Source organism: Aquila chrysaetos, chromosome 9 (genome assembly GCF_900496995.4).
Source record: "Aquila chrysaetos chrysaetos chromosome 9, bAquChr1.4, whole genome shotgun sequence".
NCBI lineage: Eukaryota > Metazoa > Chordata > Aves > Accipitriformes > Accipitridae > Aquila > Aquila chrysaetos.
Window position 1 is genome coordinate 24,921,396 of NC_044012.1, and position 24,911 is coordinate 24,946,306.

General features: G+C 54.9%; 5 protein-coding genes across 5 annotated transcripts; 3 read left to right on the forward strand and 2 right to left on the reverse strand.

Annotated features, from left to right (window-relative positions):
• The first annotated feature begins 51 nt into the window (after nucleotides 1–51).
• LIX1L (limb and CNS expressed 1 like) lies at nucleotides 52–13,551 on the forward strand. Its single transcript, XM_030025817.1, has 6 exons — nucleotides 52–434; nucleotides 6,023–6,186; nucleotides 7,285–7,425; nucleotides 8,173–8,268; nucleotides 10,013–10,090; nucleotides 10,266–13,551. The coding sequence occupies exons 1-6, from the start codon at nucleotides 98–100 to the stop codon at nucleotides 10,506–10,508; spliced, it is 1,059 nt and encodes a 352-aa protein (XP_029881677.1). The 5' UTR covers nucleotides 52–97; the 3' UTR covers nucleotides 10,509–13,551.
• Nucleotides 13,552–13,845: 294 nt separating this feature from the next.
• RBM8A (RNA binding motif protein 8A) lies at nucleotides 13,846–17,374 on the forward strand. Its single transcript, XM_030026275.2, has 6 exons — nucleotides 13,846–13,976; nucleotides 14,296–14,355; nucleotides 14,616–14,693; nucleotides 15,006–15,142; nucleotides 15,384–15,520; nucleotides 16,823–17,374. The coding sequence occupies exons 1-6, from the start codon at nucleotides 13,910–13,912 to the stop codon at nucleotides 16,866–16,868; spliced, it is 525 nt and encodes a 174-aa protein (XP_029882135.1). The 5' UTR covers nucleotides 13,846–13,909; the 3' UTR covers nucleotides 16,869–17,374.
• Nucleotides 16,990–19,543, reverse strand: LOC115346343 (gonadotropin-releasing hormone II receptor-like). The gene is made up of 3 exons (XM_030026274.2): nucleotides 19,031–19,543; nucleotides 18,686–18,890; nucleotides 16,990–18,468 (listed from the first exon to the last, which is right to left on the reverse strand). Exons 1-3 carry the CDS (start codon nucleotides 19,511–19,513, stop codon nucleotides 17,972–17,974), a joined length of 1,185 nt encoding a protein of 394 aa, XP_029882134.1. The 5' UTR covers nucleotides 19,514–19,543; the 3' UTR covers nucleotides 16,990–17,971.
• Nucleotides 19,544–19,556: 13 nt separating this feature from the next.
• LOC115346341 (vegetative cell wall protein gp1-like) lies at nucleotides 19,557–21,709 on the forward strand. The gene is made up of 2 exons (XM_030026273.2): nucleotides 19,557–19,958; nucleotides 20,590–21,709. Exons 1-2 carry the CDS (start codon nucleotides 19,855–19,857, stop codon nucleotides 21,707–21,709), a joined length of 1,224 nt encoding a protein of 407 aa, XP_029882133.1. The 5' UTR covers nucleotides 19,557–19,854.
• Nucleotides 21,279–24,443, reverse strand: ANKRD34A (ankyrin repeat domain 34A). Its single transcript, XM_030026272.2, has 2 exons — nucleotides 24,131–24,443; nucleotides 21,279–23,319 (listed from the first exon to the last, which is right to left on the reverse strand). The coding sequence occupies exon 2, from the start codon at nucleotides 23,254–23,256 to the stop codon at nucleotides 21,892–21,894; it is 1,365 nt and encodes a 454-aa protein (XP_029882132.1). The 5' UTR covers nucleotides 23,257–23,319; nucleotides 24,131–24,443; the 3' UTR covers nucleotides 21,279–21,891.
• Nucleotides 24,444–24,911: the final 468 nt, after the last annotated feature.

Here is a 24,911-nt window from a genome sequence, read left to right on the forward strand (position 1 = left end):
GCCCCCTCCCTGAGGTGATCTCCACGCCCATTGGGCCCTCGGGCGGTGAGTGACAGCGGCTCCACGGCGGGGTCTCTCTCGGAGCGGGCTGGCGGCGATGATGGAGTCGGTGCGGGCTCAGCGGCTGCAGCCCGGCGTGGGGACGCTGCGCTCCCTCCGGCCCGGTGTCACCGGGGCTCCGGCCGCCGCCTCGGCTCCCCCGCCGCCTCCCGCCCCTCCGCCCGCCGCGGTGGCGGCGCCCTTGCCCGCCGTTCCGCCCCCGACCGGGCTGGGGTTGGGGTTGGGGCTGGGACTGCCGCCGCCGCCTCCCCCCCTGGGGCTGCAGGGATCCGCCGCGCCGCCGCCGCCCGGCGCCGGGCCTCCCGCCGTGCTGCGGGAGGCGGTGGAGGCGGTGGTGAGGAGCTTCGCCAAGCACACGCAGGGCTACGGCCGCGGTGAGCCGGGGGCGGGCGGGGGAGGGGGGAGCCTGGGGGGCTGAGGGCGAGGGACCCGGGGGGAGACCCTTTTCCCGTACTTGGCCCCTTCTCGCCCCGTTTTATCCGTGTCGGACACCCCACCCCGGGGCCGCCCTCCTGCTGCCCTCTCCCAGGGCTGGCTCCTCTGCAGCTTGAACTGGTTTCTCCCTCCATCTTATTCCCCACCGCCTTCTCCCAGGGCATGGGATCCTCTCCCATGCAGTCCGTGCCCCAGGGCTGGGGCTCTTCTTTACCCCTTTTCCTTCCCCCCCGCCCCACTCTGGAGCCCAGGCGCCCCATGTCCCATCCCATCGCTGTAGGGTCTGGCATCTTCTCAGGGTGTTTCCCTGTCGGCTCCCCCTTTTCCTTCCAGCCTCGTGTCTGGGATTCTCCCGTCCCAGTCCTCCTTCCCCATTAATTCTCCCATGTCTGGGATTCCTGTTGTAACCCATTTTCCCTGGTCCATGCTACCCTTCCCCCTTCTATCTTCTCCAGCATGAGCTTTAAGGTGTGGACCTCTCCAACACCCTCTTCCTTCCCTGGAATTTGCCTGGCAGCCTTGTTGGGTGAGGGCCCTGCTTCCCTTTGCTTCCCACCACCGAGCTTTGAGCAGCCTTTCCCTGCAGATCTATGACGTAGAGAAAAGAAGAGAGTTGGGAACCTCTCCCGTGGCTGTATGTTCCCTATCCCAGCGGTGTTCAGCTGGTGGTTTGCCCATGCGATGGGTTATAAGAGTGACTGAGAAGGCACCCTTGACTGTTGTCGTTAGGTTCAACGTCAGTAATAAGCGTTTTGTGCCATTTGTGGAGACTTTTCCGGCATCTGCTGCTGTCTCAACCCTCATGCTTGGGATCTCCTAGCCCTGCAGAGTGAGCTCATATGGTTTGGGTGATGTTAAAGGTGAGCGTGGGGAGGAAAGGAGGATCCCTGCTCCAGCCCGATCTATTTGGGGCTGCTTGTGCCAAAAACGTGAAAGTGAGTAAAGTAAAACTGCCGAGTCCATGGCTTCTCTGAGTCTGCCTTTTCCCTAAGGAGTCTCATGGTTTCAGGGGTCAAGCTAGAGAAACATTCACAGATCTCTTTTTCTTAGAAAGCTCTGTGGCCTCTTAAATGCAAACATTTGTTTTTATGGTATCAACCGTTTCCAGATACCTGATTTGACGTGTTTTTTTGCTTTTGTAAATCAGGGAAAGAAGACAAGGTAGGGGTAGGCAAGTATATAGGTGACCCCAAAGGCAGGCATAGGAACTTGAGCTGGGCAGACAATTCCCTAGCTTGTGGTTTAAAGCTGAGGAGGTTTCCTGCTTGTGCTGTGCCTGTAACAGGTAAACGTGTGATAAAGTTAAGAGAAAGTGGAGGCTGTTTATTTTTTTTAATGTTTTTTAGATGCTTTTTATGTTTTTAAGAAGGAGGACGCTTCTTGTGTGGTAGTGATTTAGTCCTCTGTATGTAATTCCTTTACTTCAACTTGATATCACGACAAAAAAAAGCTCATTTCTTTCAATGAAGGCAGCAGCGAAGAGGGCTCTGCTGGGCAATCCTTGCCTATTCCTGGTGGCCGCAGTTTTCCTGGGATCCCCCTCAGTTCTGTGCTGTGCACAGCTGCACCTTATCAATGAAAAACCCCGTGGCTGGGAGGAGAAATCAACGCTGCTGGTGCTGGAAGAGGCTGTTGCGGGGGTGTTAAGTACTCCACCACACTCCGGCACCACAGGGCTCCAAGTATTGCATCAGAGGCGCCCGGTCGTGCAAGAGCCCCCAGAGGAGGCTCAGATCTGGGTTTCTTGTAGACTCCTTTTTGTTTAGAAAAGAAAAAAAAAAAAAAGTACGGAAGCAAGAAAAAAGGTTAAAGCACATATTTTACTGGCCCTGTGATGGAAAGAATCTTCCACCCCACCCGAAAGGAGACACTTTGCAACTATTTTGAGTTCCTGGCTTCTTCCGGCTACGGCAGCAGGTCCAACAGAGGCGGTCATAGGCTTCCAAATGGTGAGTGCTTGGCAGTCAGCGCCACCGGCATGCAGCGGGACCGCTGCTCGTCTGGCTCCGGAGCAACTCAGCACCATGTGGAATCACTTACTTTTCTGTATTTAATATGCAAGTCAGATGTGCTATCGTATACACAACGCTGGGATATGGGGTTATGCTCCAAAGCAATAAACAGATATGAGTGATGGTCAGAACAGGCTCTGCTTTGTGTCTCCCAGCTTCTCTTAGTCTTTTCTTGGAGTGGCAAATCTAAAGGGTAAGCCTCTGACAGGAGCCGCCCCGTGTGGGTTAAGCCGTGCTCTGTAAATCTGTGGGTCTCCCACAGGTGGGTGACAAAGTTTTTCTAGAAGATTAGCATTTCCAGTTCCTGCCCTCAGAAATGCAAACAGACAGACTAAAAGGTATCAACTGATGCAGATAATAAGAGTTCTAGTGTTTTAAGCTGATAGAGAGACTTGCTCTACTTGCAGGCATTTAAAATACCTTTCTTTACACGTTGGGTTTCCCATTAAACATGACCTCGTGTAAGGTGCAAAGATAACATCACCTCTTCAGCATCTTTACCTGCATTCAAACCATCCAGTCATTTTTCTTTCTCCCCGGCCCAAGCTGTTGTGTTTCATGTTCCATAAGGGATTAAAATCCTTCAGGGTGCAGGTGTCCCTTCCTTCTCAAGGACCGTCCTCTCGCAAACATGAGACACAACAAGATTTAGGATGCTTTCTGTAAACGAAAGCAAACTTCACGTCTCCTGCTTCTTTCCCCCACATCGCTATTTTGTGATTTAATGGGAGGAGGGGGGTGAATGACCAAGGCTGAAAATCATCGATCTGGAGCAAATACAGACTAAGATTTCACTTAGGATTCAGCACACTGTAGTGCTCAGCCAGTATTTGTCTGCTAAATACATGTGCAGCGTTGTAGCTGGAGCTGTGCTGGGAAGGAGAGGGCAGATGGGCAGGCCTCTGTGTGTAGTGGCGCAGTTTGCTTTCCAGCCTTATAAAAGCATATTGTTCTGAAGCATTCGTAGAGTTTCAATTAGGTATTTTAGTCTCTCTTCTCCTAAAACTGTCCTGCCTGCGGCAGCTGGAAGTGTTGAATCCAGTCTGTGAAGAAAACCTCTTTTGGATGCTTCTCAGCTGCCTGACCTATTGCTCCAGTTGCTAACGAAGTACCCAGCCAGTGTCTGGCATAGAGGAACCCTTGTCTTGGGCTGAAAACAAAATTCCGTGCCCGTGCACATGTTGCATGGCATTTCCTCATTAACCTGCTCTTAACGCCAACTTCTCAGACTTCACTAAATTAAACCAAACTATAATTTCTCTGAATTTTCAGAGTGATCCCATGTGTCGTGGGAATTTGCGTTGCCTGATGTAGCTCGGCTTTCTCTGCAGTTTCTTGGGTGGTCGCTGCTGTGAAGTCTCAGTTGCCCTGTGCCAAACAGTCCCTGAAGCCGTTATTGAATTGGGCATTGTCTCTCCAAATCTGTTGGGGATTATGTGCATGACTTACACTGTCCCTGGGAAGGGAATCTGCCTGGATGGATGGGAATTCTGTCTGGGTATTGGTGCACTGGAGAACTGGCAGTGAACTGTGTATTGTTTGTATGGCTTTTTGTTAGTCTTCAGTGGAAAATTGCCCCTGTCTTGCATGTTTCATCAAAAAAAAAACCCAAAACCAAACCCCAAATTAAACTTGAAAATAATCCAAAGCGACTGCTTTATGAACAAATGCCCTGAAAAGCCTGTGGTTGAAAGAGAAGGGAAATGCTTAGTGAGGAACTACTGTGCTAGTGACTCCTCGCCTGGCTTCATCTTACAGAACTCAATAAAACAAAGCAAAAGGCTCAAGCTTACTGTCTTCCTGAAAGCTGCCTGGCTGAAGACCTAAAAAGTTACAGCACTGTGTGGGCAACCGAAAAGCTAAGCCAGGGTCGCTTGTGATGGTCTTGGCATCTCACGTTTCATGCGTGGCCTCAAATTAACCTCCCTTTTACATCTTACCCTGGGAGACTTTGAGAACAGCAGCCCCGTCTCGCTTGGTGCTCTGCCTCGGTGCTTGCTGCGTTGCATACAGCTCCTCACAGGAGAGCTTGCGTGGGGATTTGGGGATATTTTTCTTGTTTTGCTTAAAAGGAGAACTCTGGAGTGGAGTCCTTTTAACAGCTTTTGCATTAGTGAGGAGTTGTAATCTATTTTGCAGATTGCCTTGCTTCAAAGCGATTGCTGAGATTAAAAAGGCTGAGAGAAGTAGTGCTGAGGAAGAGCTGAGGGCAGGCTTTTCCTACAGCTACCTGTCAAACTCTTCAGCACAGAAAGAAGCTTAGAGCAAATTCGCTGGGATTTAGAGCATTAGACGCTATGAGGGTCATTTTTCTTGCCCAAACCTTGACAAAATAAAGGGTGGGTAAGCAAAGGAAGTCCTCACGGCACTGGGGATTCAAAAATCCCCAGGAGATTGTGGGAGAGTGGCAGGACAGCTGGCTCATTGTTACAGCAAACACTTCTAGTTCTTGCATGCATATTAAAATAAGAATTTAATCTCATGGATTTAGGCTGCAAGCCGATTGCCGCAAGGGCTGTGTGCATTGGTCGGCTGTGCATGGTGTGGACTAGCTGCTGGGTTGTTAAACTTGAGTAAGTGCTCAGACCCCGTCTAACAAATTTGGTGCTCCAGAAGAGGTGCCTGCTTAAAAACGACTTCTCGTGAAAAGACTGTAATTACCAATGTCAATGAGGGCTAACGTTTTAGGCTCTGGTTTCCTGACTGGGATGGAAAAACCACTTACTATAACAATGCTAATCCTGGTCTTAGCCTGTGATTCACTGTTTGGTTATACGTCCTCTCACGGTGAATGGCACAAACGAGATTCTCCAATTAGATGTTTCTATTCTCCTCTGTGCTGTTACACACTCTCTGTGTCGTGTTCCCACCCAAATTACAGAGAGTTCTGCCAGACGGCCTCAGCTGGGTAGCTTTACGCCTCAGGTCACTTCTTGTGTCTTCATCGTGTTGTTTTGAGCTAGGTACATGATGTTCAGCGTAAAGGCAGGTGGTTTCTACAGGTCTAACAGTGCACACGCAGGTCAGCTGCTTTATTTTTATCTTAAATGTAAGAATGTCAGTATTGAGGATCAGCTGAGGCAGGTGAGCGAACCTGCTGAGCCTGTTGACAGCCCTCTCACGGAGGAAAAAACGCCTCGCTGCCCTGCTGCTCCGCAGCCTTTTTCAAGTCCTCTTCTGAAAGCTTTTCCCTAAGTTTGTTGGAATGAGAAGAGCTTTTCTGTAGGAAGCTTTGTTTTATAACTCGGTGGTTCTTCTTACGTTCCTCTTGCTGGGAGAGGTGTGCTTGTGTTGACACCATGCACCTACAGCTTCCCTTGAAGCTGATGGTTTTTAATACAAGATATAACTGAGCTCCCTGGGCAGGGCCCTGCTTGCGTAGGTGGGAATACACTGAACATTTATGCCGTGCTGTTTCTGGATGCGGCCGTTCCTGGCGGGTGATACCTGAGGAAACCAGCTTCCCAGGCTCTTGTTTTCTGTGTCTGAACTCAATTCTATTTCTGTCTCCTCAGTGAATGTTGTGGAGGCCCTTCAGGAGTTCTGGCAGATGAAGCAGTCACGTGGAGCTGATCTGAAAAACGGAGCCCTCGTGGTGTATGAGATGGTCCCTTCCAACAGCCCGCCTTATGTCTGTTATGTCACCTTGCCGGGAGGGAGCTGCTTTGGCAGTTTCCAGGTACGATGGCTTTGGTTGGAGGCTGTCCCTGCTGCATAGCTCACTCTTTAAAGCAGTCTAACTCGGGTGCCCTTAGAATCTTTCCCCACCAGAATTAGTGCTCAAATACCTTTCTGCACTGGGCACAGCGTTAATGTTTTCCTGCCAATTTGAAGCATGTGAATGACATGGGTCTGACTGTAACCCTCTTTAATTTCAAGCTGGCTAGTAAGTATTCCTAATTGCCTATAAAACCCCACCCGACTTCAATACAGGAAGGCTGGGCTGTAAATTTTACTTTGCTGTATGTACTGTATTCCCTACACATGACTGACTTGGACCTTAGCAGAGCTGAGGTACGATATGTGGTATCAGAGAAAACTGTTAGATTGGGTGGTTTTGATACTTTGTTCTCCTTCCTAGGATTAAGCACTGGGATGTATTTAAACGATGCAGCTCGGACAAACTGGTAGAGTAGTATTTCCTTGCAAGGGCTCTGGATTTGACCCCAAACCTCTTCTCAAGGTGCCAAAAGACTCTAGAAATCAAATCATAACATTGGATCAATAGTTTCTCCCCTTGTTCTGTTTAAAAGGAAAATGTCCAACCCAAATACCTCACCCAAAAGATTAAGGTCCAAAAATCACAATGGGTCCTGACTGCATTTCAGATTCCTTTGCTGCAGTGGCTTTAGGCAGTTACTCTCTAGTCTTGGTTTGAAGAACGTATCCAAAAGAAACAGTTCTAGCAGCTACACGATCTACCCATCCTGAAGAGCGGTCCTTGTGCTTAAGAGTAATTTGGTTACGTTTTGGTTTTAAGCTAATTAATTTTGTTGATGATCTGACTGGTGGCGTTTCCTGATGCAGATACTATGTGCTGAGTTCAGCTGCTTGCCTAATTTTTGTGTTTAGCATGGTTGGGATAGCTGTGGTTTAAAACTAGCTCCTAATGATTTCAGGATGTCTGAGAGCACGACTTTTCCAAAACTACACAACACTGCCACCTAATTCCTATTTCGTGTGTCGGGGGGAGAAGTTCGGAGCGTGGGGCCAAAGGGATCTTGGTCATCTCACTGTCTTTCTGTCCTGAGAAGTCCTCTTTCTTGTCTCTCCTCAGTTCTGTCCAACCAAGGCTGAAGCCCGAAGGAGCGCTGCAAAGATTGCACTAATGAACTCGGTCTTTAATGAGCATCCCTCCCGGAGGATCACAGATGAGTTCATTGAGAAGAGTGTGTCGGAGGCCCTGGCATCTTTCAATGTAAGGTTTTTCAATGCCCAGATGGCTGCAGTTGATGGGGACGGATTGACTGGGGAAAAACCTCAAAACATGGAGAGAGAAGTTTTCTTTTACATCTGGAACTCTTTATGGCAGGTTTTTTTTCAGTGACTTCTGAGTATTAAAACTTTAACTGTAGCTCTAATTCTTGTTCTCCTGCTTCTCCTCCCACACAGTCTCACACTCTTCTCAAGTTTGATTGTGCTGCCCTCAGATCAGGCAGGACAGGATAATAAGACTGAGATGTTGATTCATGTGGCCCTTCTGTGACCGGCTTGTCACATTGGCTAGTTTTCTTTAAACCAAATATTTTCCAGAAACTTTAGTTTCTAGCGGTGGGAGCTTTGCATTCTTCTTTACTGCCCTAATTATACCTTATCCTGGAGGGAGTTCTTGCTGTGCAGTCACATGGCACTTGATGGTACCCAGAGTATTGTAAGAACTTTGAAATCGCCATAATGGGCTGCAGAAAAAAAACCATTTCAAGCGGCTTTGCCAAAAGCAGATCCGGCTCTTTTGCTCCGTGAGAGCTGTAATGAACGATGCAAGTATTTGAGGCTGAATTAGACCAGAAAGGTGTCTGCAGGCACAAGGCTGAGGTGCGTAAGGCTGTCCTCCTTAATCTGACCTGGAATTACTGGAGTGGAGCTGATGTAGCAGAATTTGAAGGTACCAGGTGAGCTGCACTTGCTCGGGAATTGCAGATCTTAAATGAAATGTCTGTTGCAGGGCAATCGAGAAGAAGCTGATAATCCCAACACCGGGATTGGTGCTTTCCGCTTCATGCTGGAATCCAACAAGGGAAAATCGATGCTGGAGTTCCAGGTGCTGTTCATAATTTTTTAATTACACAGTTCAGGGGGTGGGTGGTTTGATCTTTCAGCTGCATTCATAGTGCTTTGTGTTCAAAATAAAAGTGGGGCTTTCCTCTTAGAACACAATTCAGGATTTGTGGCACTTTCAGGTGCTGGTATAGCCACAAAATACTTTGAATTGCGCTTCTCTCTGTAAACGCTCTTTGATGTTTGCATGGCTCAGTATTGTGAATTCTTCTGATCCAGTGTTTTCAGTGCCATAGTATTTAGATAACTGGTGCTGGAGGTCCAGGCGGTATCTCCAGGTACCTTAACTCATGGCATTAAGCAAGCTGTTTCATTTGTGGTGTTTATGCTCTCCCTGTAACATGGGAGAGATCTGGCTTCCCTTAGGAAAGCTGGTGAAGATCTTTCATCCAAAGACATTTTGATTGTGGAATTAGGAGTCTTGATTACTGTCGTTACATGCCCTCAAACCACAGCATTATCTGAGCAGTCTTCGTATCCTACTGAAATATGCTCAGTCTGTCTCTTGTTACAACAAAACATCTGTGAAATGAAAAGTACAAACTGCTGAGGGAACTGCTATAACACTTATCAGTTCTGGTTAATGGAGCAGAAGGCGTCCGTGCAGAACAGATGACTGAGAACTGAGATTCTTCTGGGCTTTATTCCAGCCTTTCTGAGGAAACTGCTCCTATGAGTGGAGCAGAGCAGCCAGGTAACGAAGACTGTTTAGAGCACTCTGAATTCCACATGTGACTTGATAGCCTTTGAGCATGCTCCTTGTTGTCAAGCAGGACATCTCTCCCCGCATGTACAGAGATATCGTTATGACAGTGCTTTGAGATTCGTGAATCCTTTTAATTTAAACTTGGGCTTCAAAAGGAACTCAAAATGATTCTTGTGCAGATGAGTTGACTGTAAGCGCACCAACTGGAACTGGATTTTTAGAAGAGGAGAAATTAGACCGTAACTCTGCTCCAGACGGTGAAGCAGGCTTTGGAGGCATCTCAAAGTAGGCGCCTTAAGTCTGTAGTGTCGCTGTATTTGGGGTTCTTTGCTGCAGGCAAACTTTTCCCAAAGCCGACTTCTTGCCTGGCTCGTTTCCCTTGAATGGAAATAACTCAGTAGGCGGAAGACAGAAGTGTTTATATTAATGGGCCTGTTTACACAGGGTGACTCTGTTATGTATATTCCATAGGCTGTGTTTGTGCTTGGGAAGCCTAACTAGTTGCTGCAAGTTTATGAAAGAAAATTTGTGTGGCCTTGAGAGAGAAATGTTTGCTTGGAAAACGTTGGATTGTCACCCACTCTGGCTGATGGTTTAGCTTGGAGGTTGGGAGATTGCAGAGTCTTACTTGCAGAATCCTGAAATCCCTGGGGCAGAGTGAAGCATCAGCGTCTTTGTCTCCTCTGTAATCCACTCATCTGGTCGGGGGATTGTTGTCTAGTGGGGTAAGCCAGGCTTTGCCCTTGCTCCTAGGACGTTGGTGATGCCTTCCACCTCCCCCGCTTCTCTGGTTTTCTTGTCTTTTTGATAAATCTTAACTCATTAATGCTGGAATTCTTTTGTTCATGGACTCTAAGGTTGCAAACATACTCCGTGATCCTTGCAATTGCAAAGGACTGGGCGTGATATTGCAAAGTCCTCGGCTTCTTGTTGCCATCGCTAGAAACTAGCTTGACTACTGGTAACGCTGAATCCTCGTCCCCACGTTTGCTCGCAGCCTGACTGCCTCTTGCTGTTGCAGGAGTTGATGACCGTCTTCCAGCTGTTGCATTGGAACGGCAGCCTCAAAGCCATGCGCGAGAGGCAGTGCTCGCGGCAGGTGAGTCTGGGCTCTGGGTGTCTCGAGCAGTCGTACTCTAGGTGCGTTAGGGTCACAACAACCTTCTGCTTAAGCTCCCTTAGCTGGCAAGGAAGCCAGATGCTACTAAGTGATGCGTGTCCCATGTAGTGACTTGTCTTTCCTAAGCTCCCCTCCATCTGTCCGTTACCACCAGGAGGTCCTGGCTCACTACTCCCACCGCGCCCTGGATGATGACATAAGGAACCAGATGGCCATGGACTGGGTGAACAGGGAGCAGAATAGCCCAGGGGCCCTTTCCAGAGAGCTGGCTTCGACAGAGAGAGAGCTGGACGAAGCCCGCCTGGCTGGGAAGGAGCTGCGTTTCCATAAGGAGAAGAAAGACATCCTGATGCTGGCAGCTGGCCAGCTGGGGAGCATGCACTCCTCCAACTGCTAGACTCTGGCGTGCAAGTTGTTCCACTCCCTCAGGCCTGCTAACACCTCCATGCTGACGGGATCCATCCCGTGTCACGTAAAGCATGTAATGCCTCTTCCAGAATTGTGGCCCATTTGCACATTATAAAGAATTTTTTTTTTTTAAAAAAAAAAGCTCCTGTACAGATTTTTAAACCTTTTAATACTTGCTTCTAGACCTGCTCCTCAGCCCCCTATCCGCTAGAGAATTCCTTCTGTCACTTGTTTTTAAAGACGGCATCAAAAATGCAGCCTTTCAGTATTAACACTGAAAACCTCTGCTGTATGTTGGTACTATGTAGTCAGCAGTATTCCATGAAATGTAGCACTTCTTCCAGAAAGCTTCCGTTCTTTGGAGCTGATGCATGTCATGCAGACCTGCTTTTTTTTTTTTAATTTTGCTTCTTTGCTTTGGGGGGGTTGTCTATCAAAACTCCTTCTTGATAAGCACACTAATTTAAAAAAAAAAAACAAAACCAAACCACCAACACATTCTCTCTAACACTACAATGCAAGCTGCGCGGGGGAATGCTCCCAAGCACGTAAAAGGGATTTAAAACTGGGATTTTGTTTTGGCCAGACTTAAGTCTGGGGATCAGTCTTACAGTATTCCAGTTCCAAGCTCAGGCAGAATTCGCAGTTACCCCTACGACTGTCGGATGGCTCTGTCTGTTCCTGCTCTGGCTTTTTGCTCGTGGGGTAGGACATAGTTCATTCTCTAAATAATGCAGCTAATAACAAACTACAAGGCCCTGCAGTACTTAAGGGATTGGACTTGACAGTTTAATTAAGTCTGCACCAAACAGAGCCTCCTGCTCTGCTCCTTTTCAGTCCTCTTTGGGTTCTTACAGTGCTTAGCCCAGCCTGGCAGGCTGGAGATGCTGAACTCCTGTCCCAAGCACCAGCAGTCGGTGTGGCGGGGGTGAAGTGGCCAGTTTATTTCCCTGGAAATGGAGGGTTGGGTGTTTTTTGGCTTCCCCAGCCAAGCTGGGGAAGATGCGGAATTTTGAAAATCTTGTAAGAAATGAGAGATGGACATGCTGTTCTCTCCAGAGCAGCTTCCAAACCAAATGTCAGACTTGGCCTTTTCAAGGAAGGTTTAAAAAACCTTGCCAGAGTTTCAGAACTTGCTAGCAGTAAGAGGGGAAAGGGCTCAGCTCCTCTCCCCAAAGAGCTCTGTGAATACAAGTCTTTATTAACTAGAACTGTGTTTAAGTCTTTGTTAACTAGAAGTGTGTTTAATCCTTTGAACCAGAGCACAGATCCAGCCCCAAGCAGCGAAAGTTCAGATTAGGGTTTGGCTTCAACTCTGCTTTGCTTCTGTCAGCCAGGTAAAGGGGCCTGACCCTCCACTGTGCCTAATTTACACTGCCCATCTCCCTCCGCAGCTGCGTGCTTCCCCCCCCCTCCCCAAGAAACAGTTATTGGGGACAATTCTTAGGATTTCTGGTAGAGCAGAGGACTGAGTAGTTCTTCAAGGTCAGCAGATCACGCAGAGCTTACCGTTCCTTGGTGAGAACTTGGCACGGGAGGAAAGGAATTGCGCGACTGCCAGGCTGGATGAAACGAAGGTGTGGGCTGCGGGTTTCCGCCCCCCTGGCCCGGAACGTTTACACAGTGTAGCCTTGAACAAGGAGAGAGGGTGATGGTGAGAGCTGTGCCGCTGGTGGAGCTGGGAGCGCCCGTTTCGGAGCGTGGTCCCTTCCTTGTCATAGTGGCGGTGGAACAAAACATTGCTGAAACAAAAATATCTCTATGCACTATTTTTTTATGCGAATAGTTCCCTATTCTTTGTACACGTGTCAGTACTAAATCTGTATGACGTTTAGATTTTTAAAAACACCCTTTCTGACTTTAAAGTGTTCCTGCAGCTCAACTTCAGTCAAGAAAGTAGTGACTTGTTCAAAGTAATTCCCGTATATCCCTTCCTACTTTTCCAATACGTAGCCCAGAAGCGCCAGCAGCGTCTCGGCGGGAATATAAATTGAAGACAGACTTCTTTCTTCAGTGCAGCTTTGAGCTTTCTCCATTTTTTTCCCCTGGGTGGAGGTACAAAGCCTTCAGGATTCTGCTATTTCCACTGGCAGCCACCCCTTGCACCCTCTCCTTTCTCTGCAGCAGCCTCTCGCACAGTATGTTTGACCACAGAGGCAGGCAGATATTCGAGCAATAGTCTTTGTTTTGAGATGGAGATTTTAAAAAATTGCATTATCTGTAGGTATTCTAGTTTTGTATTCTCGTCCTAACAAGCCTATTTTGGGTTTTTTTATATATTTTTTTTATATGCAGCCTCTTTACACAACAGTATTAATGTTTAACAAGTTTATAAATGTGATTGTAAATGGTGTGGAGTTGTTTTGGTTTTTTTTTTACTGGCTGGCAATATCTAGACCTTGTATTTGGATTTAATCACTTGCTCTAGAAATAACGTCTCTCCACCAGCACTTCCACACCTGCCTGTAGCGTTCCGACGCGTGAAACGGTGATTTATCTGAGGGCCTGATCCAGCAAATAAAGGAACTCCCGAGAAACCTCGTGGCACCTCCACCATCGCCTTTTTGTGCCCTGCCTGGTAGAGGACACCTCGGTGCTTTTTGCTTTTTTGGGCACCATTGAGTGCTTTCCGTGTCGGGATTTTAATGCTTTTCAGTGAAAAACTCTCCACGACTCTCTGTCCTGCAGCGCTTGCTCGTACACGAACTCTTTCGGATGCCTCGCTGCTGCCCACAGCCGCTGTCACATGAATTGGGGAGGATTAGGGTGTTTCCATTCCTCCTGGCGGAAGGGAAAAGGAAAATTTGATATTTCGTGACTTGTGTTTTTGGCAATTCAGGCACAGTTTTTCAGCCTCCAATCCACGTGGAAGGTGATAAAATGAACAAATCCAGGTTTTCTCAGCATCCAAAATGGGTTGTTTTCCTTGTTCGGGCCGCATAATTAAATGCAAAGCTGAAATGATAAATCACCATATGCCGTTGCGGTTTGTATGTATGATTTTATACAATAAAACACTAGATTTTGGGGTAGCTGTGGTGGCTTCTCTCTTCTTCTGGGGCAAAAGGGGTGGATTGTGCCCCCAACCTCTTCATTGAACCGTCCCGGCGCAGGGGCTGGTACCCCGGGAGCAGCCGGGCTGGTGTCACCCCCCCGCCACCCCCGGGGGGGTGACAGTGGTGCCCAGTATGGCCCCAGTCTGGGGTGGGGAAGAGGCGCCCCTGCCCTTCCCAGCATGGCGGGGCGGGGCGGGACGACATGTGCTGACCTCCCTAAGATGGGGACGCGGGCCCTTCCGCTACCCGCCCTCTCCAAGATGGCGGCGCGCGGTATGGTACTGCTTCCGGCGCGCTTCCCGCCCTGCACCGCGGCGGCAGCGAGAGCGGCAAGATGGCGGACGTACTGGATCTACATGAGGCGGGAGGCGAAGACTTCGCCATGGACGAGGATGGCGACGGTGAGGGCGGTGTTGGGGCTGTCCCCTAACTGCTCGGCCTCACCGTCCAGCTTGGCCCGGTTCCGGCCCGCCCCCTCCTCGCCTCGGGCCGGCCCGGGTGTCCCGCCTCCTCCCGCCCGGGGCCGAGCTCCCAGCCGCGTCCCTGTCACCCCTGCTCCTGTGTCGTGTCCCCCCCCCCCCCCCCCAAGTCCCGGTCCACTTCTCCCCCCCTCTCCCCACAAGCCGCAGTACCGAGCCTAGCCCGGGGGGGACGAGCCGCGCCCGGGGCCGTGGTCTGGGTCCCCTCCCCGGTTCCGACCCGCTCCCCTCTCGCCCGCAGAGAGCATCCACAAGCTGAAGGAGAAAGCCAAGAAGCGGAAGGGCCGAGGCTTCGGCTCAGGTGAGGCGCACCCGTTGCGGTCTGTCCTCCTGCATCGGGCTCCGGGGTGTCCCCCACCGCTCCGGGCCTCGGTCTCCCGTTTTGGGTTAAACCCTTGCCCTGGAGTCGCGCGGAGAGCGGTCTGGTGTAAACACCACCCCCCCCCATCTTTGTGCTTTTGGGGAGTTTTAAACGCGTTTGTGGTTGTCTGGGCCCTGTTGTCCTCCTGAGTGATGGTACCGGTCACCCATTTCTCTTTCTCCCCGCTTCGCTGCGCCCAGAGGAGGGCTCGCGGGCCCGCGTGCGCGAGGACTACGACAGTGTGGAGCAGGATGGCGATGAGCCGGGCCCACAGAGGTGTGAGTATCCCAGGAGGCACCTTCCCCACGCTCACCACGGGCGCTTTACCAGAAGGAAGGGGGATGGTGGGGGTCTTCAGCTCCGTATCGGGGTTCAGACCTGGCTGGGATAGACCCCTTCCCCGCCCTGCCAGGATTTATCTCAGGCTAAGCCAACAGCCTCGGTCTCTGAGGCTCCATCTCCCCACCTGCGTACGACTCGTGCTGTGCTTCACCGTAGCTTTTGGGGGGGACCCGTTCCCTGAGACCCCCCCAGGTGATGTGGGAGCATGCCCTGTACTTGGCGTAACTCTTACCCCTTTGACACCACAGCGGTGGAGGGTTGGATTCTCTTCGTCACGGGGGTTCATGAGGAGGCGACAGAAGAAGACATCCATGACAAATTCGCGGAGTACGGCGAGATAAAAAACATCCACCTGAACCTCGACAGACGGACAGGCTACCTGAAGGTACGCGGGGGTGGTCAGTATGGGCTGCGCTTGCCCCTCAAGCCTCTTGGCTGCTTCACCACCTTCATCTTGGCTTACGGGACATTTGAGCTTCTCCGCGTGGCAGCAGCTGGCTGCAACGCGCGCTCATGCTTCCCCTTCCCTGGCTCTGGGGGGCTCAGGGAGGGATTATTCCCATGTCCGGCACCTCACCGGGCTCCCCCTCTGCTGTGGCTCACGCTCCCTCCCTCCCACTCCTTAGGGATATACTCTGGTTGAGTATGAAACCTATAAAGAGGCACAGGCGGCTATGGAGGGGCTGAATGGCCAGGAGCTGATGGGGCAGCCCATCAGCGTGGATTGGTGCTTCGTGAGAGGGCCCCCGAAAGGAAAGAGAAGGTAAGGGCCAAGCTGCAGGTGTGCCAGTGAGCGAGCGAGACTTCGGCATGCTGGGGACTGGCTTATTTGCCTGGTCAAGAAAACTCTGGAACCCGTGCTGGGGTGAATCACAGAAGAGTTTGGGTTGGGAGGGACCTTTGAAAGACCATCTAGACCATGGCAGGGTCATCTCCCACTTGATCACGTTGCTCAGAGTCCAGTCCAACCAGACCTCGAACGTCTCCAGTGATGGGGCATTGACCACCTCTCTGGGCATGCTGTGCTGGTGCCTCACCACCCTTGCCTTAAAAAATTTCTTCCTTATGTCCAATTTAAACGTACCCTCTTCCAGTTTAAAACTGTTGCCCCTTGTCCTGTCACTACAGGCCCTTGTAAAAAGTCTCTCCATCTTTCTTATAAGCCCCTTTCTATATTGAAAGGCCACAGTGAGGTCTCCCTGGCGCCTTCTCTTCTCCCAACTCTCTCAGCCTCTCTCCATAGCAGAGGTGTTCCAGCCCTCGCATCATTTTTGTGTCCCCCCTCCAGATCTGCTCTGACAGCTCCATGTCTTTCCTGTGCTGAGGACCCCCGAGCTGGGCACAGAGCTCCAGGGAGGGTCTCACCAGAGCGGAGCAGAGGGGCAGAATCCCCTCCCTCAACCTGCTGGCCATGCTGCTGGTGATGCAGCCCAGGAAACGGTTGGCTTGCTGGGCTGCCAGCGCACATTGCTGGCTCAGGTCCCATTTGTCACCCACCTGTACCCCCAAGTCTTTCTCCACAGGGCTGCCCCCAACCCATCCATCCCCCAGTCTGTGCTGGTACTGGGAACTGCTCCCCCCCACCCAGGCGCATGACCCTCAGGAGCTTCACACCAGCCCACTCCTCCAGCCTGTCCAGGTTCTTCTGGATGCCATCCCATCCTCCCTCAGCCACGTATCAGCTGCCCACCCTCCCTGAGGGTGCATTTGATCCCTCTGTCCATGCCACCGATGAAGGTATTATAGTCCCAGTATGGAACCCTGAGGGACACCGCTCATTACTGGTTTCTGCTGGGACGTTGAGCCATTGACTGTTAACTCTTCAGACGTGGCCATCCAGGCAACTCCTTGTCCACCCACCAGTCCATCCACCACACGCAGAGCTCTCCAACGTAGACGTAGACCATATACAGGGCCCTACAGAAGTCTGGGTAGATGACATCAGTTGTCCACTGATGACACCACTCCATTGTAGAAAACCACTAGATTAGAGAGAGTGAAATCATGGTGTGGGCTGGAAATGCCAATAAACCACCCCTGACGCACTCTGCCCCCTCTCTTCCAGGGGTGGGCGCCGACGGAGCAGGAGTCCAGACAGGAGACGCCGATGATGGATCCTCATTTCTACCTGTGCGTTCCAAGTCCAAACCGGGGAAACTGGGTGGGGGGAACCGGGGGGAATTTGTATGTTGGGGACGGGGCATTTGAGAAACAGCTGGAGGAGTAAAACAGTTCATTGCTTCAGCAGGTTTGCTTCTTACAAGATTTTATTGTTTTCATACAAGAAAACTTGAGTGAAGAAGCAAACACCTGAGGTTTCTGGGGGTTATCTTCACTTGTGTTTGTGGTGAATGCAGCCCCTGAGCCCAGTTACGTACCAAATAGCGACATTTTTAAGCATTTTGTTACGCCTGTGAGTGACCTGGCATTTTGGTCACTCTTCTTTTAGACAGAAGTTGCTTTCTATACCCCAGGCAAACGTTCCTTACATCTCCTGAGGGGTTTATTCTCTTGACTTTACGTTTGCGAGTGAACTCAGCCTTTTAAATAACTCCGATTTTGTGTAAAATTGTCCTCTCGTTATTTGTCCTTAATTAAATGTTCTGAGAAGCTGTAACTGAGCCCCAGTTCCTTTCATGCCTCTGCTACTTTTAGATTTGCCTAAAATCAGTCGATGTCACTAGCTGTTGATCTTGGGGCTGGCAATAGAATACCTTACTAGTTGAAAAAGCCATTTTTCCTTAAAGTAGCATTTACAAGCGATAGCTTTATTGCACCGTGTGCTGTTCTCCATCAGATCAGCAGGCTCTGGGAGTGTTGAATTCTCCCCGTGCCCCCAGTGCACAGGAAGGGGCACATTTTAAATTCTTTTTTTTTTTTTTTTTTCCCCCAAGGAGCCCCAGCGGCATCTTTTAAAGGAATTTCTGCCCCAGTTTTTGCTTTCTGCCTGACACGGGGTGCCTTGCTTCTGGCTTATTGCTCCTCACACGGTGGTGGTGCCATTAGACCCTGCCCGGCACAGAAACATGCCGGTGATGCCACAGTGCCGGCTCTGGTTAAACCATCCCTTGGCCCAAAGACAGGGTCCTGCTGAGAAAATAATCTAAGTTTATTGTTGAGTGCCTTTGTGATGGCACAGACCTCTTGTGTCTCCCCCCAGCCCACTTTTGGGGGGTTCCCCTTGCTCTGCCACGGGTCCAGCCTGGCCTCCCCATCACATGAAGCTCTCCACTGTCCTCCTCCAGCACAGCTCGCACCTCCGTCCTGGCAGAGCTGCATCCGCCATCACCTCCAGCTCGTGCTTTCCGGATCCCCCCAGGCTGTTGCCGGCTCTCCTGGCCGGCACGGCCGTGGTGGAGACGCGGAAGGAACCGCTGAGGGCAGAGGCGACCTCCTGCTTGTGCCGGTGGCGGCTGCAGCGGCAAGTGCGCCACATCTCCCTGCGGAAATGCACCGTGAAGAGCCCGTAGATGAGCGGATCCAGGCACGTATTGAAGAGGCCGAAGAGGAAGAGGATGTGGCTGAGAGATGGTGGCACCTTCTCCCGGGTCAGCATCTCGGGGGAGAACCAGTACCAGAGGCCCAGGAGGTAGTAGGGCGTCCAGCAGACAATGAAGGTCAGGACGATGATGATGGACATCTTGAGCGTGCGCATCCTGGCCCGGGGGATGTTGTCGTAGGATCGACGGAGCTGGATCTCCTGGGAGGACACTGCGGGGTGGAAGCGGAGTGAGGGGTAGGAAGGAGAGAGGAGGAACATGTTGCCCAGGGGTTAATTAAGAGTAATGGGTTAACGAGCGGGGGAGAGGGGACCCGAGTTGGGGGCTGGACCCGAGCAGGAGCATCGGGAGGTGAAAAAGGAGGAGAAGAACCAAGTGGCGATGGAGAAAGGGTGGAGGAATAGCAGGGCCCCAGCCCGTGCTCTCACCGCGGGTGTCCTTCATCCTGCCCGAGATGGCGACGAGGATGCGGCCATAGCAGAGCACCATGACGAGCAGGGGCAGGAGGAAGAGGCAGGCGAAGGTGAACATGTTGTAGAGTGTTTCCTGCCAGTGTGCCCTGAAGCTGCCCACTGTTGCACACTGCACAAAACGGCGGGGCTGCGATGGGCTCACCGTGTGGAAGATAAACACCTGCAAGGGGCCACGGGGCCGTTAGCATCCTTCCTCCCTCCCACCATTGTCATTGTCATCATCCCACCTCACCCGAGGTGGTGGGTGGCATCCCCTCCGAGGTGTCCCCTCCCTGTACCTCAGGGCTGGGGTTCGCCCACCTGGGGCAGAGCCAGCACAGCGCTGAGCACCCACGCCGCACGCAGCATCGCCTTGTTCCTCCTCTCGGCGCAGCCCACCGCCAACGGGTTGACGATGGCGGCGTGACGGTCCAAGGCGATGACAACGGTGACAAAGGCCGAGGCGTACATGGCAGCCAACTTGAGGAACATGAGCACCCGGCACGCCACATCCCCCCCGTACCACTGCACGGTGACGTTCCAGGTGGCGTCTAACGGCATCACCACCACCGTCACCAGCAGATCGGCCACCGCCAGGTTGGTCATCAGGATGCGGACGCGGGGTGGACGCCGCCGTGGCGCCCGGGCAGCTGACCAGAGCACGGCACCGTTGCAGCAAGCCGAGGAGAGAAAGAGGAGGCACGTGACGGCCACCCGCACCTTGGCCGCAGTGGAGAAGGTGGGCAGCAGGACAGGCTCCTCGCCGGCACAGCTCCAGTTCCCCGCTGTCCCAGTGACGTTCATGCTGGCGGTGGCTGCTGTGGGGCTGGGAGCCCGGGGACCCGCTCAGGCTTGTCCCCCCAGCAGGACGTGGTGACGCTGAGCATGTTTTGGGTTTGCCCCGATTCTCCTGGTGGGGTCCTGCTCCTCTGCCCCGAGTTTGGTCAGGTCTCAGCCTGGGGGGGACCCAGAGTAATGGCGCCTGCCCGGGTCCCCTCCTGTTTCCAAGGCAGGGGTGCGGTGCATAAAGGAGTCTGGTCCCAGGCTGGGGACAGCAGCCTCGTCCCCCCCCCTCCCCAAGGACCCTCCTGGTGGGAGCAGCCGGGGTTGCAGCTCACCCCCAGGACCCCTCAGCACCCGGCAGGATGAGGCTGGTCACTGGTGTCCCCCAGCATCACCCCCTGTTGGTGTCCCCTGGCCAGCCTGGGGTGGCCTTCCTCCTCCTCTCCCAGAGAATAACCCTGTGGGGGTTAGAAAATCCCTCTTGTCACCGAGGCTGAAGAGAAGGGGATGGGGGGGCTGTCCCATGGCTGGCCCTGCTCCCTGTCCTTGCATCCATGCTGGAGCCACGTCCTTGTGCCCGGGCCCCCCAGCTGCCCCCTCCTCCCCCCGCGGGGTGTTTTTATCTGGGCCGAGTTCTCAGCGGGTGAGGAAGAGCAGGGGAGACAACACACAAACAGGGATGGAGGGAGGGCCTGGCTGTCCCATGGCTGCTCCCCCCGTCCCCAGCCATGCCCTGTGACAGCATCCTCCCCCCCATCCTCAGCAGTGCCCCCCCCCCAGCAGCACCCCAGCCGGTGTCCCAAGCCCCTGCAGTGTCCCCCCCAGCCCTGGCAGTGCCCCCCAACTCAGCCCTCAGCATTCCCCACCACCAGACCTTGCAGTGCCCCCCCAGCAGTGTCCCCAAGCCCCAGCAGTGCCCCGTGGCGTTGTCCCCAAGCCCCGGCAGTGTCCCTAGCCCCAGCAGTGCCCCGTGGCGTTGTCCCCAAGCCCCGGCAGTGTCCCTAGCCCCAGCAGTGCCCCGTGGCGTTGTCCCCAAGCCCCGGCAGTGTCCCCAAGCCCCGACAGTGCCCCGTGGCGTTGTCCCCAAGCCCCGGCAGTGTCCCCAAGCCCCGGCAGCCCCTCCGGTGCGGTACCGCTCTGCAGTGCTGCCCAGCCATGCTTGCCGCAGCTAGTGCTGCCAGCACAGCCCAACCTCCTGCTGCGGCACAGGGCCAGCCTCGGCCTTGCCGGGAGGCCACGGGCTCCGCACACCCCCCTGGCACAACGCTGCAGGGCCTGCAGTGCACCCCCACCCCATGGGGGGGCCCTGCCAGCACCCTCACCTCTCCCACCAGGGATGGGGCCCCCCCACTGGCACCAGAGCTGAGCCTGTGCTCACCTGCTGGGACCCTCCCACCATGTCCCCATGGGGGGACAGCATGGTACCCTGTGGGGGCTGGGCTGCCCCCTCCCGTGGCCACACCACAGCTCGGGACCCCCCTGCTCTGCCAGCAAGAGCCATCGGGGTCCCCTGGCCCAGATGTGCTGGTGTCCAGATGTGCTAGCACCCAGGTATGGTGGCACCTAAATGTGCCAGTCCCCATGCACCCCCTTGCCCAGATGTGCTGGCACCCAGCTGCACCAGTCCCCGTGCATCCTGGTGCCCAGATGTGCTGGCACCCAGATATGCTGGTGTCCAGCTGTGCCAGTCCTCATCCACCCAGGTGTGCCCGGATGTGCTGGACCCTGCCCTGCCCATGCCCAGGGCCAGCGGCCCCCCTCAGCCCCCCAACACTTGGAGACGGGCTGAGCTGTGCTGGGGCCTTTATTCACCGGGATGCTGACAGTGTGTGCCCCACCTCCTGCCCGCTCCCACCCTGGCACCCCCGTCGCTGGGACCCTGCACCCCAAAACTGGGGGGGAGCTCCCTGGGGAGGGACCATCCAGAGACACGGAGGGTCCAGCGGCTGTTATTGCTCACAGCACACAGCCCCAAGCAGTGCCTGGCACCGGCAGGGATGTGAGGACCCCCAAACGTGGGGCAGATTGGGCAGTTGGTGGTTGCTGCTGAGGTCCATAGGGAAAAGCGCTGCTGGGAGGATGAGGAGGGAGCAGGAGGAAGATGCAGGGGAGATGGGGGCAGGGGGAACGCCAGCTCCTGAAGGAATTTGTGGTCGTGCAAAGTTTCTGTCAACAGCAGCAAAGGAAGAATTGTCATGTGCCTGCAGTCATCAGTAGGGTTCAGAGTGAATGTTGCCACCACCTGCACGAGGAGGCCCCACACTGGCAAAAGAGCAGCCGGGCAGGGACAGAGCGACTGCCCGGGGTCCTCCCTTCACATGGGGGTCCGTGAGGATGCTGGGAGCAGGACCCAGGTGTCCGGGTGCTGCTCCAGGTTGGGGGGGGATATGGGGGGATCCCTAACTGCCTGGCTCTGGGGCCATGCTGCTCTGGAAGTTGGCCAGCTGCCGCATCTCCTCCGTCTGCATCGAGTGCCGGCGCAGCAGCTTGCGGCGTCCCTTGGGTGAGCCGGGGGCCAGGGGGCCACGGGGGCAGGGGGGGTGCGGGCCAGGGTGCAGGGGGGGCAAGAAGCCAGCCCTCCCCGGAGCCAAGGGCTCCAGCAAGAGGGTGCCAGAGCCACGACGCTCCAGCAAACCGGGTGGGCGTCGGCGGGCACCCGGTGGGGACTCGGCAGCTGGCAGCGGCATGGCCAATGCGGCACAGTGCCGGCCTCGGCCCGGCGATGGAGGCGGCGAGCCGGCCCAGGGACACCCCTCCATTTCAGGGGGTTCCCAGCGAGGCGGTTTGACCCGCACCGTTTCAGGGGCCGTGTTCCGGCGTGCCAGCGGCTGCAGGCAAGCGGGGGGCACCCGCTCGGCCCAGGCGGCCCCCAGTAGCCCCGCCGCCTCCCGGCCCTCCACGCTGTGCCGCCGCGGGCGCCCGCCCAGGCTTAGCCCCTCCATCCCCGCCACCAAATGCTCGGGGGGTCCCCATGTTCCCTCCGTCCCCGGGGCCACCAACCCCCAGGGCTCTGAATTGAGGCGCTTCAGCGGCCGCCCCCGGCCACGGGATGGCTCCGGTACGGCGGTGACCGGCGCCGGTGGTGGCGGCGGGGGGAAGCAGAAGATGTCCCTCTCCTCTTCTTTCTCACTGCCGGCCGGTGAAGCCGCCGTCCGCACCTCGATGTCAGAGGGCGACATGCAAAGCGCCGGCGAGTGTTTCTCCTCCAGCCCAGGCGAAGGGGGCGAGTTTAGGTATTGCCGGGTGGTTTTGGTACCCGAGGGCGAGGTGTCAGTGGTGATGATGATTACCTCCTTCCCTCGAGCTTTGCAGGCATCCAACAGCACCTGCAGCGTCTCCCGGTCCCCCCGGTTAATGGCGTAAACCAAAGCGGAGGCTCCGGCGTAATCGCGGGCGCTGGGATCAGCGCCGTGAGCCAACAAAACAGCGGCTACCGCCGGGCCGGCGCGTTCAGCGCAGGCGTGCATCAATGCCGTCTTGCCCGTCTTATCGGGGATGTTGGGATCGGCGCCGTTTTCCAGGAGGTACCTCACCATACGGGGCTGCTCCAGTGGGTCGGTGTAGCCAGCCCGGCACGCGGCCATCAACGGCGTTTGCCCGGCGGCATTGCCTTCGTTGATGTAGGCTCCCCCTTCCAACAAGAGCCGGGTGAGACGAAATTTGCCCTGTGCCACAGCTCGCAGCAACGCCGAACCGTCCGCCGGTAACATGGTTAAACCGGGTGGCCCGCTGGCACCAGGAGGGCGGCGGACAGGGCTGGGCATTGCGGCACTTATGGCAGCAGGGATGGCAGATGGGTGTGCTGGTCCGGGATTGTTGCCCACTCACTGCAAGGGGACACGGCGCATGTTGAAGCCCCCCCCCAACCCTCACGATGGGGCAGTCCCAGCTCCCTGCCTCAGTTTCCCCAGCTGGGTCCCGTGAGGGGATGCTTCTCATGGATGCTACCAGCCATGGCAGCACAGCCCGTGGTACCGGGTCCCCTGGGCCCCTCTGCTGCTGCCTCTGGGCTGTGCCCACCTGCCTGCGCCATCCCCTGCCTGTGTCGCCCTGCCACATCCCTGTCCCGCTGCCTGTTGCCCCCTCCTGCATCCCCATCCCCCTTCCTGCATCCCCTGCCTGGATTCCCCCTGTACCCCATCTGCCCCCCGGCCTCTATCCCCTCCCGTATTCCCCCAAATCCTCATCCTGCACCCCCTTCTTGTACTCCTCATCCCCCTGCCTGTACCCCCTGCCTGTATCCCCCTCCTGTAACCTTTTTGCATCCCCTGCCTGTACCCCCATCCCTGCCTGTACCCCCCATCTCATCCTGCATCCCCCCTGCATCCCTGCCGGTACCCCCGTCCCCTCCTGCATCCCTGCCGGCACAGTTCCCATGGTGACCGCAGCTCATCCTGCTCCTCCGCTCTCTGACCAGTCAAGAAAATGGGGGAGAAACCACCAACCCTCCCATTCCCCCCCAGTTCACCAGCCTGGCTGGTGGCTGCCCCCCCCCCAGCAAGATGCCAACTGCCACCGAGCCTGGGCCTGATGATTGGGGCTGCACCATCCCCCCCTGGGTAGGGGGGACACCCCAGAAAGGGGACCCCCCCACCCCAGCCCCTCTCTCCCCCATCCCTCCATCCCTTCTTCTGTTACCATGGTAACCGGAGGGTGGTATCCCCTGGCGACGGGTCCTGGTCCCAGATGCCCCGGGGATGGAGGTGTCGGGGACATTGTTTGGTGGCCGCCATCCCGGCCTGCCGCCGGCGTAGTGGGGAGGGGGGGAGAAGGCAGGGGAGGTTATTTGGAGGGTTTTTCCCCCCCCTGCATCGCTATTTTTGGCAGCTGCTGGCGCGGGGAGGGCTGGAGAGGGATGAATCACCCGGCGGCGCAGCCGGCAACGAACCCACTGCGGCGAGCTGCCTGCGCAGGGGTGCGAGGGAGAGAGCGGCCATAAGGCCTGGCACAGCGGGGCTGGTGGTCACAGTGTGGCAGGTCTGGGCGGTCACAAGGCAGTGGGGCTGGGGGCCATGGGGCAGCAGGGCTGGGGGTCACAACACATTAGGGCTGGAAGTTACAGTGCAGCGGGCCTGGGGGGGTCACAGTGCAGCAGGGCTGGGGGGTCACAAGGCAGTGGGGCTGGGTGGGTCAGAACGCAGCAGGACCGGGGGGTCACAACACATTGGGGATGGGGGTAACAGTGCAGTGGGGCTGGGGGACAGAACACATTGGGGCTGGGGGTCATGGGGCAGGGGGGCCTAGGGGTCATGGGGCAGGGGGGCTGGGGGGGTCACAACACATTGGGGCTGGGGGTCACAGTGCAGCGGGCCTGGGGGGTCACAAGGCAGCGGGGCTGAGGGACAGAATACAGTGGGGCCATGGGGCAGCAGGGCTGAGGGGTCACAGTGCAGCGGGCCTGGGGCGGTTCAGAACGCAG